General features: G+C 35.3%; 2 protein-coding genes across 3 annotated transcripts in view; one reads left to right on the top strand and one right to left on the bottom strand.

The window, feature by feature from the left end:
- cenpp (centromere protein P) overlaps positions 1-16,354 on the top strand; it is a 55,240-nt gene that overhangs the window by 3,311 nt on the left and 35,575 nt on the right. Inside the window, exons 5-6 of the mRNA XM_067396450.1 lie at positions 2,613-2,701; positions 7,430-7,526. Coding sequence (XP_067252551.1) covers positions 2,613-2,701; positions 7,430-7,526 — 186 coding nt within the window. The remainder of the gene's footprint in view (positions 1-2,612; positions 2,702-7,429; positions 7,527-16,354) is intronic.
- Positions 8,544-14,831, bottom strand: ogna (osteoglycin, paralog a). Of its 2 annotated transcripts, XM_067398803.1 has the most exons (7): positions 14,614-14,831; positions 11,188-11,281; positions 10,798-10,962; positions 9,845-10,047; positions 9,495-9,587; positions 9,191-9,375; positions 8,544-8,560 (listed from the first exon to the last, which is right to left on the bottom strand). In XM_067398803.1, exons 1-6 carry the CDS (start codon positions 14,764-14,766, stop codon positions 9,205-9,207), a joined length of 879 nt encoding a protein of 292 aa, XP_067254904.1. In that variant the 5' UTR covers positions 14,767-14,831; the 3' UTR covers positions 8,544-8,560; positions 9,191-9,204. The 2 variants fall into 2 exon arrangements, with proteins under 2 accessions (XP_067254904.1, XP_067254903.1); XM_067398802.1 differs by lacking the exon at positions 8,544-8,560 and having other exon boundaries at positions 8,588-9,375.

Genomic DNA, 16,354 nt, shown 5'->3' with positions numbered 1-16,354 from the left:
GTGGCACAACTTGCCCCTGGTGCGGGGTAAGTTGTGCCTTTGGGGAGAATACGTAGGGGTAATTTGTGCCAGTCATTTCTGAAGTAAAACAGAGCATTTTAATGTTATGAACTGTAATGCCATATGAAAGCAAGACAAATTCAATACAAAATTACTCATTTAAGGTTTATTTAGATATTGTCACCCTATTAAACTGTTGGAATAGGCTAAGTCATATTTTGTAGTTTTTGGGAAAACACAAAGAACTTAAATACACAATATGTGATATTTGTGAATCATTTCAGGCAAAAAGGCTTTGGCAATAGATGCCTGTTGACATACATAGAACGCTGTCTCTCAATTATAAGAATAACATATAAGAATACGCCACGTTCCACATTATTATGCAAGTGACATATCAGTAAGATTTCAGTAGAATAAACATTCAGATTTTAGTTTTTCTTAAGAAAATGTTTGTTTGTTTATTTATCCATGTCTTTTTAGATAACTTGTATCAATCTCAGACAAAATAATTTGTCAGGTCTATGGAAACCCTACTTAGAGGTTGTTCCACATTATTAAGCAAGTCACGGTTTTCATGCAAAATGAGGAGGAAGAAAGATCTTTCTGAAGATGAAAATACCTGTTTGCTGTTAAACACTGGCTTTTTTTATAGCTGCCCTTTTAATACAATTAATTTTTTGTTGACAGGAACTTTCATTAATAAGCCTTTATTTGACGGAGTTCTTCTGTACTCTAAATCACTCATACATCTTATGATAATTCGATAATCTCCATTCAGTTTCACACAATATTAGTTGTTTTCATGCCTTTTGCACAACATTGGACCGTTTCATGATCTTCAGAAAGTGCTGTTTTATAAGTGTGTGGCATGATGGGTTTTGGTCTGAAATCAAGAATGTCACATAGTTTAACTGCTAAAATGTAAGAGTACAATGTACAATTACAAATTAATAATATGTTTTAATAAAAATAATCATACGTGGAGGTGAGTTGTGCCACTGGCACAAATTAACCCAAGCCCTCTGGCACCAATCACCCTGGACCCACAAGTTTGAAAAACTAGCATGATCCAGCAGTTAAGAGCTAACATCATACTAACTGTATAGACTCATTGTGTAGCCTGCTAAAGCACTAAAACATGTGTGAAATGTTTTCAAACTTGTCTATAATTGTTCAGACACTACAATCAAAAAACCTTGATCATAGAAATTTTACTTTGAAAGGGAAAAAACTGTTTTTTTTTAGCTAAAATGTGCTTTCCTCTCATGCCATGTGTGTCTCTCTTCTTTGGAGGATGAGTAAAATAGATGGCTTTTCAAAATTATGTGGTCACATGGCCAATTTCTTCTATGGTTTTTCAGAAACAATGGGTGGAACTACTTCCCCCCTGGCACAAATCACCCCACTCTCCCCTACATATTTCAGTAAGAGACATCATTTACGTTATATTAAGCCATACAAGTCTTAACACCAGGGATTCCCTTTAAAAAATACTTAGTGATAATTTGTTTTATATTTTGGTGGGTTTTACAACCAGGCCCTGGCCTTAGCATTTACAAAGTAAATTTTAAGATGCTGTAGATCAGTTACTATTTGTTTTTATTCTCTAATTATAAGTGGTGCTTGCTAAAGCTCATAAATCAAACCACTAATAAAGTATTACACTTTTCCTGCATTGTCTATATGATGCCTCAAATCACATATGGCTTGTTGAGGAGAAGTGAGGCAAGGGATCACCATCTTGACATGATTTGCATTGTCAACCACCAGTTTGTCTTCAGAAAATGTGGTTAAGTAACAAACATCCACTTCATGGTTAGATTTTTACAACCAGTGTTGAAGCCTGTAAATTTTTATTTTTATACTCAACACTAGAGGGCAGCTTGTCTCCATTTTGACCGTGACATTGTTATTTAAACATCAGAGATTTGTGCAGTAGTTCTTAAAAATGTCTCTTCAATGGATTAGACTCGGCATTTATAGTTTTACTAGTTCTTGCTTCTCTGAAATCTTCATGACGAGCATAAATACATATCTTTGAGGCATTTCCTTAGCGCAAACATTTACACTTTTGCATTAAATCATTCAGAACAGAATTGTTGTTTGGTGGTTGATTGGCACTCTTAAAAATTCTGATTTATTTTAAACTGGCAGCTTGTGGCAAGATCAATTTGTGACTCTGAAGTCCTCAAGGACCCCAGAATAATGTTGGCTCATTGGTATCATTAATGTCTTTGTGATGAGTGCAATCAAGTATAATTTACTACTACGTTAGTTGACTTGTCCAATATTCAGTCATATCGTCAGTTATATTGTACATATTAATATCTTCTTTTATGGGAACATGTCAAATGTCAAAATATACAAATATTCATATTCAGATATTTTATAAGGACCCCCTGGCATTACATCAAGGACCACTAGGGGTCCACGGACCCCTGGTTGAGAAACACTGGTTTAAAGCACATAAAGAAGTGAAAGCAGATTCATGATACAGTCTTCACAACAAAAAATATCAGTCTTGTGACAGTTAAATGCATAAATGCAGACCAATTGAAGGCTAAAGAGATTATTTTTGATCATGTTTAACTCTCTGTATCTTTTTACAGGAGGGTGATGCTCTTCTCAGGAGAGTTACAGAGCTCAATATTGTTGTGGATGGTGTTGAATTTAAAGATTTCTCTGCATTTGTGTCCAGGTAAAGTGATGATTGGTAACTGCTTAATATCATTGGTGTGTTTGTATATTTAATTATTTTTAAAGGTAAGCAGATTCCATGAATAATTTGTACCCTTCAAACAATGTTGGCTTGTTTGCATGATTGAATCAACAGAAATCCCATTTGGATTAAATTCAGGTTGTGTAACAATAGGTTACACAACATAAAGCCTACAGTGTAAGTAAACATCAGACAAGTGAATTCCCAGACACCATAGAAGAACGTTCTGCTTCATGTTGGTCTTGTAAAAAGATACAAATCCAAACAAAACTCCATACAAGGGAAATAAATGGCTCATTAGCAGGATGCTGAGTGAACCCTGACCATCTGTTGTTAACACAATGTGGGACAGTTACCGCAGAGATCTGATTTTCTCATTTACACAAGTGTTGCGAGATCAGGTTAGATCCCACCTCCGGCAGATTGACTGACGGCGATGTACTCTTGAGAATCTTTCATATGATGCGGCATTCGAACAAAAAATACCACATATCCACGAAAAATATTCCATCTTTAGACAAATAAGGGCATTGTTTATGTGTGTTGAGGGTTTTTGTTATACTTGCAGCTGAAGGATTTGTTTATTCATCATCCAGACCAAATGAACAAATAAACGTTTCTGATCATTAGGCATGTGGTCCGTATCTGTGGTAGCTGCATCTTTCTCCCCTTGTGGAAGATTCAATTTTATCCTGTTCTGTTCTGTTGAACTGTTTTCTACATTGTTCTGTTCTGTTCTATTCTGTTGTTTATTTTATTGAATTCTGTTTAACTGTTTTATGTTCTGTTTTGCTCTATTCTGTCCTATTGAATTTTCTTCTGTTCTACTGTTATCTGTTGTATTTTTTTCCCCTGCTTTGTTCGATTCTGTTCTTTTCTATTCTGCACTGGTAAAAACAACCCAAGTTGGGTTGAAAACGGACAAACCCAGCAACTGGGTTGTTTAAATTGCTTAATACATTTTTACCTTTCATTAATTATTGTTACCTCTAGTAATTAGATCTTAGTTTTAATTTCCAACCTATTTTGGGTTCATTTTAAAGGGTTAGTTCACCCAAAAATGAAAATTCTGTCATTAATTACTCACCCTCATGTCATTCCACACCTGTAAGACCTTCATTCTTCTTTGGAACACAAGTTAAGATATTTTTCATAAAATCCGATGGCTCTGTGAGGCCTGCATTGCCAGCAAAACAATTAAAGGATTAGTTCACTTTCAAAAAAACTTTACTGATCATTTACTCACCCCCATGTCATCCAAGATTCCAGGATTTTTTCCAGGATTTTTCTCTATATAGTGGACTTCAATGGCCTCAAAACGGTTGAAGGTCAAAATTACAGTTTTAGTGCAGCTTCAAAGAGCTTTCACTAGATAAGACTCTTATTCCTCGTCTGGTATCGTTTAAAGCCCTTTGAAGCTGCACTGAAACTGTCATTTTGACCTTTAACCGTTTGGAGGCCACTGAAGTCCACTATAAGGAGAATAATCCTGGAATGTTTGCATCAAAAACCTTAATTTCTTTTCGACTGAAGAAAGAAAGACATGAACATCTTGAATGAAATGGGGGTGAGTAAATGATCAGGAAAGTTTTATTTGAAAGTGAACTAATCCTTTAACTCTTTCAGATGCCCAGAAAGCTACTAAAGACGTATTTAAAACTGTTCATGTGACTACCGTGGTTCAACCTTAATGTTATGAAGCGTCGAATACTTTTTGTGCACCAAAAAAACAAAATAACAACTTTATTCAACAATATCTAGTGATGGGCGATTTCAAAACAATGCTTCATGAGGCTTTGAAGCTTTATGAATTTTTTTTTTCGCCCATCACTAGATATTGTTGAATAAAGTCGTTATTTTGTTTTTTTGGTGCACAAAAAGTATTCTTGTTGCTTCATAACATTAAGGTTGAATCACTGTAGTCACATGAACTGTTTTAAATACGTCTTTAGTAGCTTTCTGGGCGTTTGAAAGTGTTAATTGTCTTGCTGTCAATGCAGACCTCACTGAGCCATGGGATTTCATCAAAAATATCTTAATTTGTGTTCCGAAGATGAACGAAGGTCTTACGGGTGTGGAACGACATGAGGTAGAGTAATTAATGACACAATTTTCAATTAAGCCAGCCATACAGTATTTTTAAACATTAGTTGGGTTAAACATTTAACCCACTGGGTTTGTCCATTTTCAACCCAACTTGGGTTGTTTTTAACCCAGCATTTACACATGTGTTCTGGGCTTTTCTGCTTTCCATTGTATTCTGTTGTGTTCTATTCTCTTTCTGCTCTGTTATGATCTTTTCTGCTCTTTTCAGTTCTATTGTATTTTATTTTTTCTGCATTTTTCTATTCTATTGTTTTATGTTGCTGTATTCTTTTATGTTCTTTTCTCATGCTCTGTTGAATTCCGTTCTGTTGTATTCTATTTTCCTGTTGTGTTCCATTCATTTTGTTCTGTTCTATTTTTGTGATAAAGCTCCTACAGAGCAGTATGAAAGCAGGATTAGTTTATGTTGGTGGAGTAATCACTCTTTCTAAACTATAGTCAGTTACTTTGCTGGTGCTATAATGAGGTACAGTCATTTGAGTTCAGAAGAACGCTGCGCCCAACATAATGATGTGTGGATTTAATGTTTAAAAGTGCTGTGTTGACGGTCCGTAACATGTCCCGCTCATTAAACTGTCAACAAATGGCACCAGCAAGTCAATGACAGCCAACTGCACGCCACAGTGTGTGCACTGTGAAAAGTAAACATGTGGACCACCTGAAGGCCACACTGGGCTGTGTGAGACAGGACAGTCTTCACAGGCAACTCCACCAAAGACCTGAGGGATGAAAGCCATTGTTGCCCTAGGAGAATTTAGTTGGATTACCTGTTGTTAACATTACTGTGGACTGAAAGTAGAGCTCTGTCTCCTATCATTACTTGGACAATTACAGTACAACACTTCCCATTAAAATCACACCTTTTGATGTTGATGTATCCAGCCTTTCACAGAGAATACAGCTGGGATAATTAGAAGGTTAAGTTATTCAGATTATGTGTTGTACAGCATTCTTACAATATACTTGAAAAGAGAGCTGAGGTTTGAACCTGCAGCTTCCAATAGGGAAGATTCATGTTTGTGGTCAACTTTTTATCCTGCTAAGTTTATCCTTTCATGTCCTTTCATGTCATGGTAGTTGACCGTTCAAATCCTTTTTTAAACCAACAACCCTCTGGTTACAACTGTAGATCTCTTAATCTACATTATATTACTTGATAAAAACGTGTTACACTTAAACATTTTAATTACCAATGAATTTGATTCCATTTTAGAGTTTTGCTTTATAAAGACATGACTATAAAGATATCTCCTACAGTTGTTCCACTTGGTCACAGGATTTTTTTTTTTTTTTTTTGAGATGACAAATTACAGTTTGAAGTAATGCTGCTGTTTTGGCGGCGGTTTGTTTGGGTCCTTTTTTTAAAGTGCAGCCAGCATCCTGGTCGCTGAATGTACATCTGGATTATATTGTCTGGTCTGAGAGTCTGTCCTGGCATGAGAGAGTCGGAAAAATACTGGAGATAATGATTCTCGCATAAGTCTGAGTTGTCTCAGCGTCTCAGGAAGACGCATTTTATAGCCATTATGGCCCATGTAAACTTAAGAAGAATTTTTTGAGCACTCTTGTGGTCAGGTACATAAGTGGATTCAGGCATGTCTGTGGATACAGTTTTAGAGTGATTAACCTTTATTTTTTTGTATTATCATTACTGTGTCCTCTATAGCTGTGTTTGATATTGTTGTTTATTCCATTGTTGATGTTTTGATTTTTGACAACAACATTAAGTGTGAAGTTTGAGATGAAGCTCATTTGGAACCTATGCAACTAACATATTACGTATTCTTGTACTTAGTACAAGATTTCATGCCACAGGTCCTTGGCGGCATAAACGGGAAAATAAGGAAAAACTAAAGGGACAACTTCAGTGAAATTATCCAAAGGAGCCAAACATTGATTTGCCGTTAATCGGTCTGTGGAGTGATTCTGGCATTCCAGTATGTTTAGTCTGTTGAACTTAAACGGTTAGCATTCTAGGAAATCTTAAAAATTACTTTTACAGATTCAAGGTCCCCAATCAACAAATCTGAAATTGGCCACCATAAAAAATGAGGGTGATTTGTCTGTGGTTTTATTTAAACAGTGTTAGACGTCAATCAAACCAGTTGCCTGATTAATGTTTGTAAACTTTCAGCTCACTCAGATCCAAAAACTGTAAGGCAAACATTAATTGTCTGGTGTTTAGATATTCTCAGGGAGCTTTTTCTCCAACTCTTCTCATTAAGCTGCTGTCTTTTACTCTTGGAGTGGATCCATTTAGTTTTCAGAGACTTACCATTTTTCCATCACTCATTACAACATTGGGTTTTCACAGACAAGACTCAAGAGTCATGGAAAGTTGTGTCCTGTGCCACAGTTTTTGGGCCCCTGGTAAATCTATGGAAAATCTCAAAATGTCTCGTTACGTCAGCCTATGAAGGGGATTAAACACAAATACACAGTTTATCCTTCTATATTGTATGCTGAATTTTCCTGTCAAGTTTTTCATCAAGTAGTTAAAGAAAGTCTAAACCTTTAATTAGAATGTATAATTTACCAAAGGAACCAATACAGTGTTGGGTGTTCTGGGATATTAATGTTACAATACTGTCTTGTTTGCAGAGTTGAGGACACAAAAGATCTTCTCTTGTTCTTCAGGACCTTGAGGACGTTCTCTGAGAAATGTGAGGAGAGGCGTCAAACATTTCAGCACTTTCAGGTAACCAGCAATAGAAGCAGTGAATAAGTTGCTCACGTAACCTAGAGTTTTCATGGCAAAAGTTTAGCGATCCTCCTCTAGTGATTGTCAGACACGAATGAATTGAAGGCATGCATTTTCATTACGCAAAACTGTTTGTCTTTAACAGGTCTCTTTTAAACTTCTCTAAAAGATTGTTTACCCAAATGCCACTCAAACCAACGACAGATAAAGAAGCAAACAATCAACTTAATCAGACTGTACTTTGCTATATGGCGATTGTGCAACATCAAACCGCATTTACAGTATAAAATGTGATGTGTCAGAGGTTATTATATGCAGGTTATAAAGTGTTTTCTTTTCAGCGCATATTATCACTTTGAGAAAACCAATGAAAAAACTAAAATATTTACAGATGGTTGTACTTTATAACAAATATAATGCTGAAAGTAATGCTGTATTAATGCTTTATGTAAAGTAATCTACAGAGAGGTTTGGACATTTGAGTCTGGAAAAGTATTTTGAAATGGAAATGGGTATAAATAATAATAATAATATAATAAGTTTCTTATTCAAGAAAGAATATGATTATTTGCATCAACATCTATCCAATACAAAAATGTATTTACCTCATTTGAGGAAAAGATTATATCTGGAATAACAAAGTTCTGTACTTTTATTTCTCTTCTTGTGAGGTTTTCTTTTATAGTTGGACTTACTCTGCTGTCTCTAATGTGTACATGTATCATAAGACTTTCATAAGAATGAGAAAGATTGCTGAGATTGCTGAATGTCAGATTGGGAACAAATTCCAAGACTCAATGGCAGTGAAAGTTTGGGAATGAAGCTTCTGAGGCAGTATGAAAAACATTCCATTATTTGCTGGGACCATTGTGCTGTAATGGCTGCCAATTTGGCCAGTAAAATGGAACAATATTACCCCACTTTTTCCAGAACTTTCTTTGTGCACAATCTTTGGGCTTGATTGGTTTGAAATTTGCAGACAGTTGTTTTGGGGTTTTTTTTCTTTTTTCTTTAACTGCAGCCTGGTATAGCTGTTATAAAAGATTAAGGCAAAGTAGTCACACGTTTTTAGAAAAAAAATGTATTTGAACAACTAAAGTGAACATATGTTGATTTCATACATTGTTTTACTGTACAGTCTATTCATGTTTAATTCACACATAGGTAGTAATTACAAATTTAGCATATAAATAATATTCAAACAATTAATGAAAAGGTCAGTTGGGAAAGACCAGCGTCTTGGAACTTGGAATGGGTTCCTTGCCCCCTAATTAACTTAGCAGGCATCTTAATTTCAACCAAGGAAAGACATTTTAACAGTACTAGAAAGTACTCACAGAAATTCACAGAGTTCTGAGGAATACTAGAAGCTTCACTGCTGCTGTTCATGATCTCACATTTTACTAAGCAGTAGCCTCCAGTGGTTATTTACAAAGGATATAAAGATATTCTTGTGTTTCAGGTTCATCTACAAAGTCAGTATCAAGAGGAAATCTAAGTGTTTGGGCAGCTGTTACATAATTAGATATATAGTACAGATTCTCATGGTATTAACCTTTTGTGCACTCAATTGTGCACAGGCACCAGGAGATTGAATGACTTTTCCTTCTCGGTTTTAGTCATCATCATTGGCTATCCAAGGACTTCACACTGCGTTGTACCTTTGATTCTGTTTTCATTGATATCGCCCAATTGGCAGAGACTGCAGGCATATGAAACTGTTGGGGTACTGGCCGAGGATGACAGGATTTCCATCCATACGGATCTCGTTCATGTTGGGACGGATGTAGTAAGTGTTGTTAGCTTTGCAGAAGGTGTCCACAGTCAAGGACGAAATGTTATTGTTCTGTAAACAAAGCAACAGATGAGGCTAGAGTTGTTTTAAGACGTTGTGTTTTTTTATATTTACGTTTTGTATTTTTTCTTGTATGATTTATGCCCAGAAGACTTGTTCTACTTTATTACCTGAAGGTGAAGTGTCCGGACAGTCTCTGGAATGAGAGGAACGGCCTCCAGTTCATTGTGAGCAAGATACAAATGTGTCAGTTTGTTTAATTTCTGTAAACAAAGAAGATCAAAAGTTTTTAGTCAGTTCTGGAGTGCAAAATGTTAAAACATTAACAAATAGGACTGTTTTTGTCTTGCTCAAAGTAATTTGGTTGGGGTTTTTTTTCTGGGAATGAGTTTAGCCCTTTAAAAAAAGACTTCAGAATATTTAGAAAAGCAGCAAACACAAAAACAAAAGGTTGTATGTCGCTTGGTAGTTTGGAACAATGTATTTGAAATAGGCCTATTAAAAATTCTTGGCTCGTTACCTTGAAAGCATTTGCCTTGATTCCTTTGGTCCTGAGTTTGTTGTGATTAGCATTGAAGGAGATTAATTTTGTTGGTAGCATTGGTAGCTTGACCAGCTGGTTTTCGGCTAGCGAGAGTTCCTCTAACATGGTGAGCTTAGCAAATGCACCATCTTCAATCTCAGAAATGATGTTTCCAGTGAAGTCGATTCTCTTCAGAGTCACTACAGTAGATGAATGGAAATGTACAGAAGAGCATTCAATTGATAACTTCAGTGTTAAGCATCACGTTAGACACCTAGACATTTTGACTCAGGTATTACACTCCTGCTACCCATGTGTTTAGTTTTTTCGTACTTACTGTAATTTGTTTTTTGTTTTTTTTGTGCTGTCCAAAGTAACCTATTAATGAGTGTTTCATTAGCATCCACTATGCATATCCTATATATTTAACAAATAATCTTGAAAACTTTAGGTTTGCACAATTCTGTTTTTTAGCAAAGTGTGGTTTTCTGGTGATTTTGGTTTGTGGGCTGATATTATAGTGTTTTGAAAGCCTTTGATGCATGAGTCCCCCAAAAGCGCTTTAAACATTGACTGCTCCCTCTAGTTAACTTTTTTTTGTACCCATGTTGCACTTCTGCAAACAGAGTAGTTTACCACATGTCCACATTTTTGTCAACACACATTCTTTGCAGGACATCGTGGTTCAGAAATGTGATCGATGTCTTTTATTCAACGGAAAAGCTTGCAATCTCTTGTGATCACATTGCAGTTCATATATCATGTCCCTTAACATTTGGAAATCTTTTGGATGAAATGGACCTCTGGGTTATTTCTGAAAAGCAGCTGTTTGTCTCCTGCTCTCCTTGAGGGTAATCCCTTATCCTGTCCTGAAGAATTGTATTTGTTCTCCCATTAGTAAAGGGTGGACTACGAGAATGCCAGAGCAAGTCAAGTCAGGAAGAACTCACCAATATCTCCGAAATCTTTGGCTGTTATCTTTTTTATCTTGTTGTACCGAGCATAGAGGTAGTTTGTCTCCTTGGGCAGAGCAGGCACTGACGTCATATCTGGGTCGACCTCCTCACAGTAGACCGATCCAGTTAGACACACACAGAGTAGACAAGTTGGAAGGTCTGGAACATGTACAAGTTTTTATTCAAAACAGACAAGTTAATAAAACTTGGTGGATGGGCAAATACTCATTGCTTCTTTTCATTACCACTTCCTACTGACAAAGACATAGCTCATGAACAAACAAAATCTACAGTAAGGGCTCTTGTGAGTGACATGTGGTCTTTTAAAAAGAGCCCATTACTCATTCCCTTCAAACAGTTGACCAAACGTCAGACATTCATTACCTGAAGCGTCTCCCCCAGGCGGCATTAGACTGGAGTCTTCTGGGGTGTCAGCAGGCAGAGGAGTGCTGTTGTCGTAGTCGCCATCTGTCGCTCTCTGTAAAATGACTTTATTGGTTGGTACATTTGGTTGACAAAGATGCCACATTCAGGTTAACCAACAATAATTACTATCTTTAGACAATGTTTTTAGAAGCCTCCCGGTCTTTGCATTGAGTTAAAGTTCGCTCAAAATTTGCATTCTCTTGTCATGTCATTCCAAACCTGTATGACTTTCTTCGGTAAAACACAAAAGGAGAAAATGAAGGATAACTACATACTTTAAGCTTTAAAAATAGGGTCCATATGACTTCATTCTAAGTCCTTTCGATAGCTTTTGTTATTCACTGACAATATTCCCCTCAGTGAACCATTGCGATCAGATTGAGTCAATGAATACTCGAAAACATGGCTACTTTTCCATGTGCCAAGGACAGCTAGAACAAATGTCAAGATTTTCAGTGAATAATGACTTGAATTTGGTTCTTTCCATCACAGAAAGCTCTTGTATAGCTTGGGATATAGCACATGAATGGATTACTTTTACGTCCCTTTTAAGGCACTTTTGCATCCTTTTTGAATCTTGAAAGCTTCAATCCCTGTTTGTTATGAATGCATGGAAAACATGTATTTTTTTCTTTCATAGGCTAAAGAAAGTTCGTAATACGGGTTCGCAATAACATGAGTATTCTGCACAATTCTGGATAAATTGAGAATCGTGATTTTGTTTGTTTGTTTGTTTGCTTAAAATAGAGATCACCATTCTCCCACCATTCTGAAAAGACAAATAAAACAACAAAATAACACGTCATTTGTTAATTGCTGCAGTCTATTTAAAAAAAGTACTCGAAAACATGGCTACTTTTCCATGTGCCAAGGACAGCTAGAACAAATGTCAAGATTTTCAGTGAATAATGACTTGAATTTGGTTCTTTCCATCACAGAAAGCTCTTGTATAGCTTGGGATATAGCACATGAATGGATTACTTTTACGTCCCTTTTAAGGCACTTTTGCATCCTTTTTGAATCTTGAAAGCTTCAATCCCTGTTTGTTATGAATGCATGGAAAACATGTATTTTTTTCTTTCATAGGCTAAAGAAAGTTCGTAATACGGGTTCGCAATAACATGAGTATTCTGCACAATTCTGGATAAATTGAGAATCGTGATTTTGTTTGTTTGTTTGTTTGCTTAAAATAGAGATCACCATTCTCCCACCATTCTGAAAAGACAAATAAAACAACAAAATAACACGTCATTTGTTAATTGCTGCAGTCTATTTAAAAAAAGTACTCGAAAACATGGCTACTTTTCCATGTGCCAAGGACAGCTAGAACAAATGTCAAGATTTTCAGTGAATAATGACTTGAATTTGGTTCTTTCCATCACAGAAAGCTCTTGTATAGCTTGGGATATAGCACATGAATGGATTACTTTTACGTCCCTTTTAAGGCACTTTTGCATCCTTTTTGAATCTTGAAAGCTTCAATCCCTGTTTGTTATGAATGCATGGAAAACATGTATTTTTTTCTTTCATAGGCTAAAGAAAGTTCGTAATACGGGTTCGCAATAACATGAGTATTCTGCACAATTCTGGATAAATTGAGAATCGTGATTTTGTTTGTTTGTTTGTTTGCTTAAAATAGAGATCACCATTCTCCCACCATTCTGAAAAGACAAATAAAACAACAAAATAACACGTCATTTGTTAATTGCTGCAGTCTATTTAAAAAAAGTTATTTATTTTGAATTAATTATTTTTAAAAAAATGGTTTGATGAATGATTCAATGACTCACTCAAAGACTTCATTTGTTTATTATTGGATGAATCAGTGTTTTTGAACAAATCTCTTGAATGATTGATTCAGTGACAAATTATTTTTTAACAGTCACTTGTTTTCCCTACTTATGTAACGATGTAATTTATGCAATATTTAAAGCATCAAGTTACTTTTAAAAAGTGATTTACTCAATTTTGATCGCTATCATAGACATCAGTGTTTATATCCAAACTATAAACATTTATCCCAGTACTTTCTGTTACAGTTTGATTTATTATAACACAGAAATAATGATACTGTGTGATTGAAAAGGCTGTTTGTAAAGCTGTTTCATACCTAAAAACAGTGGAAACGTAGATTTAAATGTTCTGCTGTGATCGGCTTGTTAAAGGTTTAATAGACATAGCCGAATCATTGTCATTTAGTAATAAGAAAGTGTGTGTGTTTGAATTGAGATTTTTTTAACAATTAACTGTGCAGCTCTAGATAAGGGTGAGTAAATTATGTTAACTTCATTTTTGGGTAAACCTTTCCATTTACATTCTATTCATGAAAAAAAACTGTTATCTCCTTCAGCTTGTTTGGACGATGCTCTTGGATACGAGTGTCTGTCTGGACCTGTGTGCCCTCAGGCATATGTTAAATCACCCTGTCAGTGTCTGACCCCATGAGTTAGTGTGAAGCTGTGGGTGGGAGAATGTGAGCCTGAGGGAAATCCTCCAGAACAGATTGCTGACTAATCAGAGAGCTTCCACACAGTGCCGGGCAGCTGTTGAGTCCGTCTCTGATTTGGAGCGGACTCTCAATTAGTTTTTTTTTTTTTTTAAAAACTGACTGGTTTCAAAACCATCAGTGTATGGAAGTAATCCGACTTCATGGTGGAAATTTAACAGATGAAACCCTTTTAATGTGTGCTGTTATTTTAAATCTTTAGTTAAATCTTTAATACAATATGAATTGAAGCAAAAATTATCGCTAATCATTGATTTAAAAAAAAAAAATCAATTACAGTGCTGTAAATTCATTAATAATCTTAATCAGTGACCTGTTAATTAGTTGTGTAAATATTTTGGATACTTTATAAAAGTACCTTTTAAAATAATTGTTTATCATTTTTTTATTTATATAATGCTATATTTATATTATGTTCTCATTTTTATATAGCTATATGTGTGTTTTATATATATATGTGTGTGTGTATATTATATTATATATGTATATTATATATATATATATGTGTGTGTGTATATATACAGAGATCTGTTAATCAATTGTATAAATATTTTGGACAGTTTAATTAACTTTATTTATATATATATATATATATATATATATATATGTATATATGTATATATATGTGAAACATTTATTGTAGGTAATTTTTAAGTATATTATTATTCTAAACTATTTTATAGTTAAAACATTGTATTACATTTAATGTGTGCTATATGGTTTAAATATATAATGATTTAGTGGGAACAAGCACACTCAGTTAAACTAAACAAAATACATTAAATTGGACAAGCAGTAGACAAAAGCAAACCCATTTCTAAATATTCTGTCTATACAGAAGATAACAATTAATCATGGAATAAAAACACAAAGTTTACCTTATTCCTCTGTGCCCTTACATCGCTTTCCCCAGTAAGTGCTACATCCTCCAGTCTGTGATGCCTGTGAGAGTGGTAGTGTGCACCAGATGCTGAGAGCACCCATGATGCCAATATGACTGCTGAAATAAGCATTCTCAGCCTTGTCCCCATTGTATCTGAAGACTGGGATGTGTTCTGCCACGTTAAAGAGCAGAAGCGCAGTGCAGGCAGTGGTTGGCTATTTTCTTGGTGCCTGTGAGTAAAATGTGATCTGTCAAATCAGGATTTTAAGCCCCACCACAGGCTGCCAGAGGAGATCCTTAAGTGGGAGTTTATGGAACAGACCTTAACCCTTCGCATTCCCATCTGAGCTGATCCGACCACTGTGTCGCCTGCAGGTTTTGGCCATGTTTGTGGTCCTCTGGAAAAAAAATACTTTGTAAAAGAGAGCAGAAGGCAATGAAAAGGACTGTTAGTTTTGCTTTGGAGATTTGTAGCTCAGAATTTTATCTCTAGGAATATTGAGGCATGTTTGGCTCTTAGCTCTGTGCCTAATTAATCTTTAAATTTCTCAGAGAAGCAAGACAATTGGAGGACAATGGTAACATGTTTGATTAAAGTTGTGTATTCTCTATAGCTTTGCGACATTGTCCATTTTACATTTTGCTTCATGTGGGATCCTAAGACTTCCAGTTTTGATAACATTTTACAGTCAGTTTGTTTTGTTTATATTTGCAGGAATTTGTAACAAGACAATTGGAGGACAATGGTAATTGGGATATATGGAAGGACATTAGGATAGATAATGTCTGATTTTCCAAATTCGTTGATTTTAGTTGTCCATTGCTATGCGTCTCAAACTGTGATTAAACATTTTCAGTCTGTTTTGTGTAATTTACAGGTTTGCCTAGATGCATTTTATTAAAAACATAAAATGGATTATAAAGGAGAAACAGAACTCCTCTATAAAGCAGACACTTGAAGATCAAGGTGAAGAAAAAACATGTTTAATAGGAAACATGTGACTGTTTTACTCTCATTTTTGTACATGAAGACAAGACGAAAGGCGCCTCGGCCCTTTGAAATAAACATGGAAATTTGAGAGAAAGAGATGGAAATTGAGAATGAATAACATTACAGGTGTGTTAGCAATTATGCCAACCTGTAAAAATTTACAGTACTAGGAAAGGGGCCAAATACTTAGAAATGTTTTTACAATGCTGATCCTCTGTGGTACATTTCTCCGCCAGGGTGGTTTCTTCACCACATGACTTGATTTGGAGGATTCTAAATATTTAAACGTAACCCATCCACATGAAAGACCTGGAGTGTAAGAATGTGCACAACTACACATTTTCATTATTGATTGGTCATGGCTTGTGAACGGTAGTTGGTCACGGAAGCTCTATATAATTAGTAGAGATTGACCAATAATTGATTTGAACAATTTATTTGACCAATGATTTTGATAAATAATAGTTTTTGATATTCACACTTTAAACTCAGTTATCGTTTTTTAATATCTATCGTTTTCCAATAAATGCTGCCATTTAGTGAGTCTTTAAAGTATAGCGGCCAAAAATGGCATTACAGCCATGGCCAAAAGTATTGGCTGTGAGATAAATTTTGTTTTGCAAAGTTTGCATCAGTATTTGTATATTATTTTTTTCACAAGTTTCTATATATTTACATGGACACTTTTTGTTTCAATCGGAATTAAATCATTCTGATTGATGAATCTGAACATAGTGTGAATGAT

The sequence above is a fragment of the Chanodichthys erythropterus genome, chromosome 10, assembly GCF_024489055.1.
Source record: "Chanodichthys erythropterus isolate Z2021 chromosome 10, ASM2448905v1, whole genome shotgun sequence".
Lineage (NCBI taxonomy): Eukaryota > Metazoa > Chordata > Actinopteri > Cypriniformes > Xenocyprididae > Chanodichthys > Chanodichthys erythropterus.
This window is presented reverse-complemented; position numbering and strand designations above follow the sequence as displayed.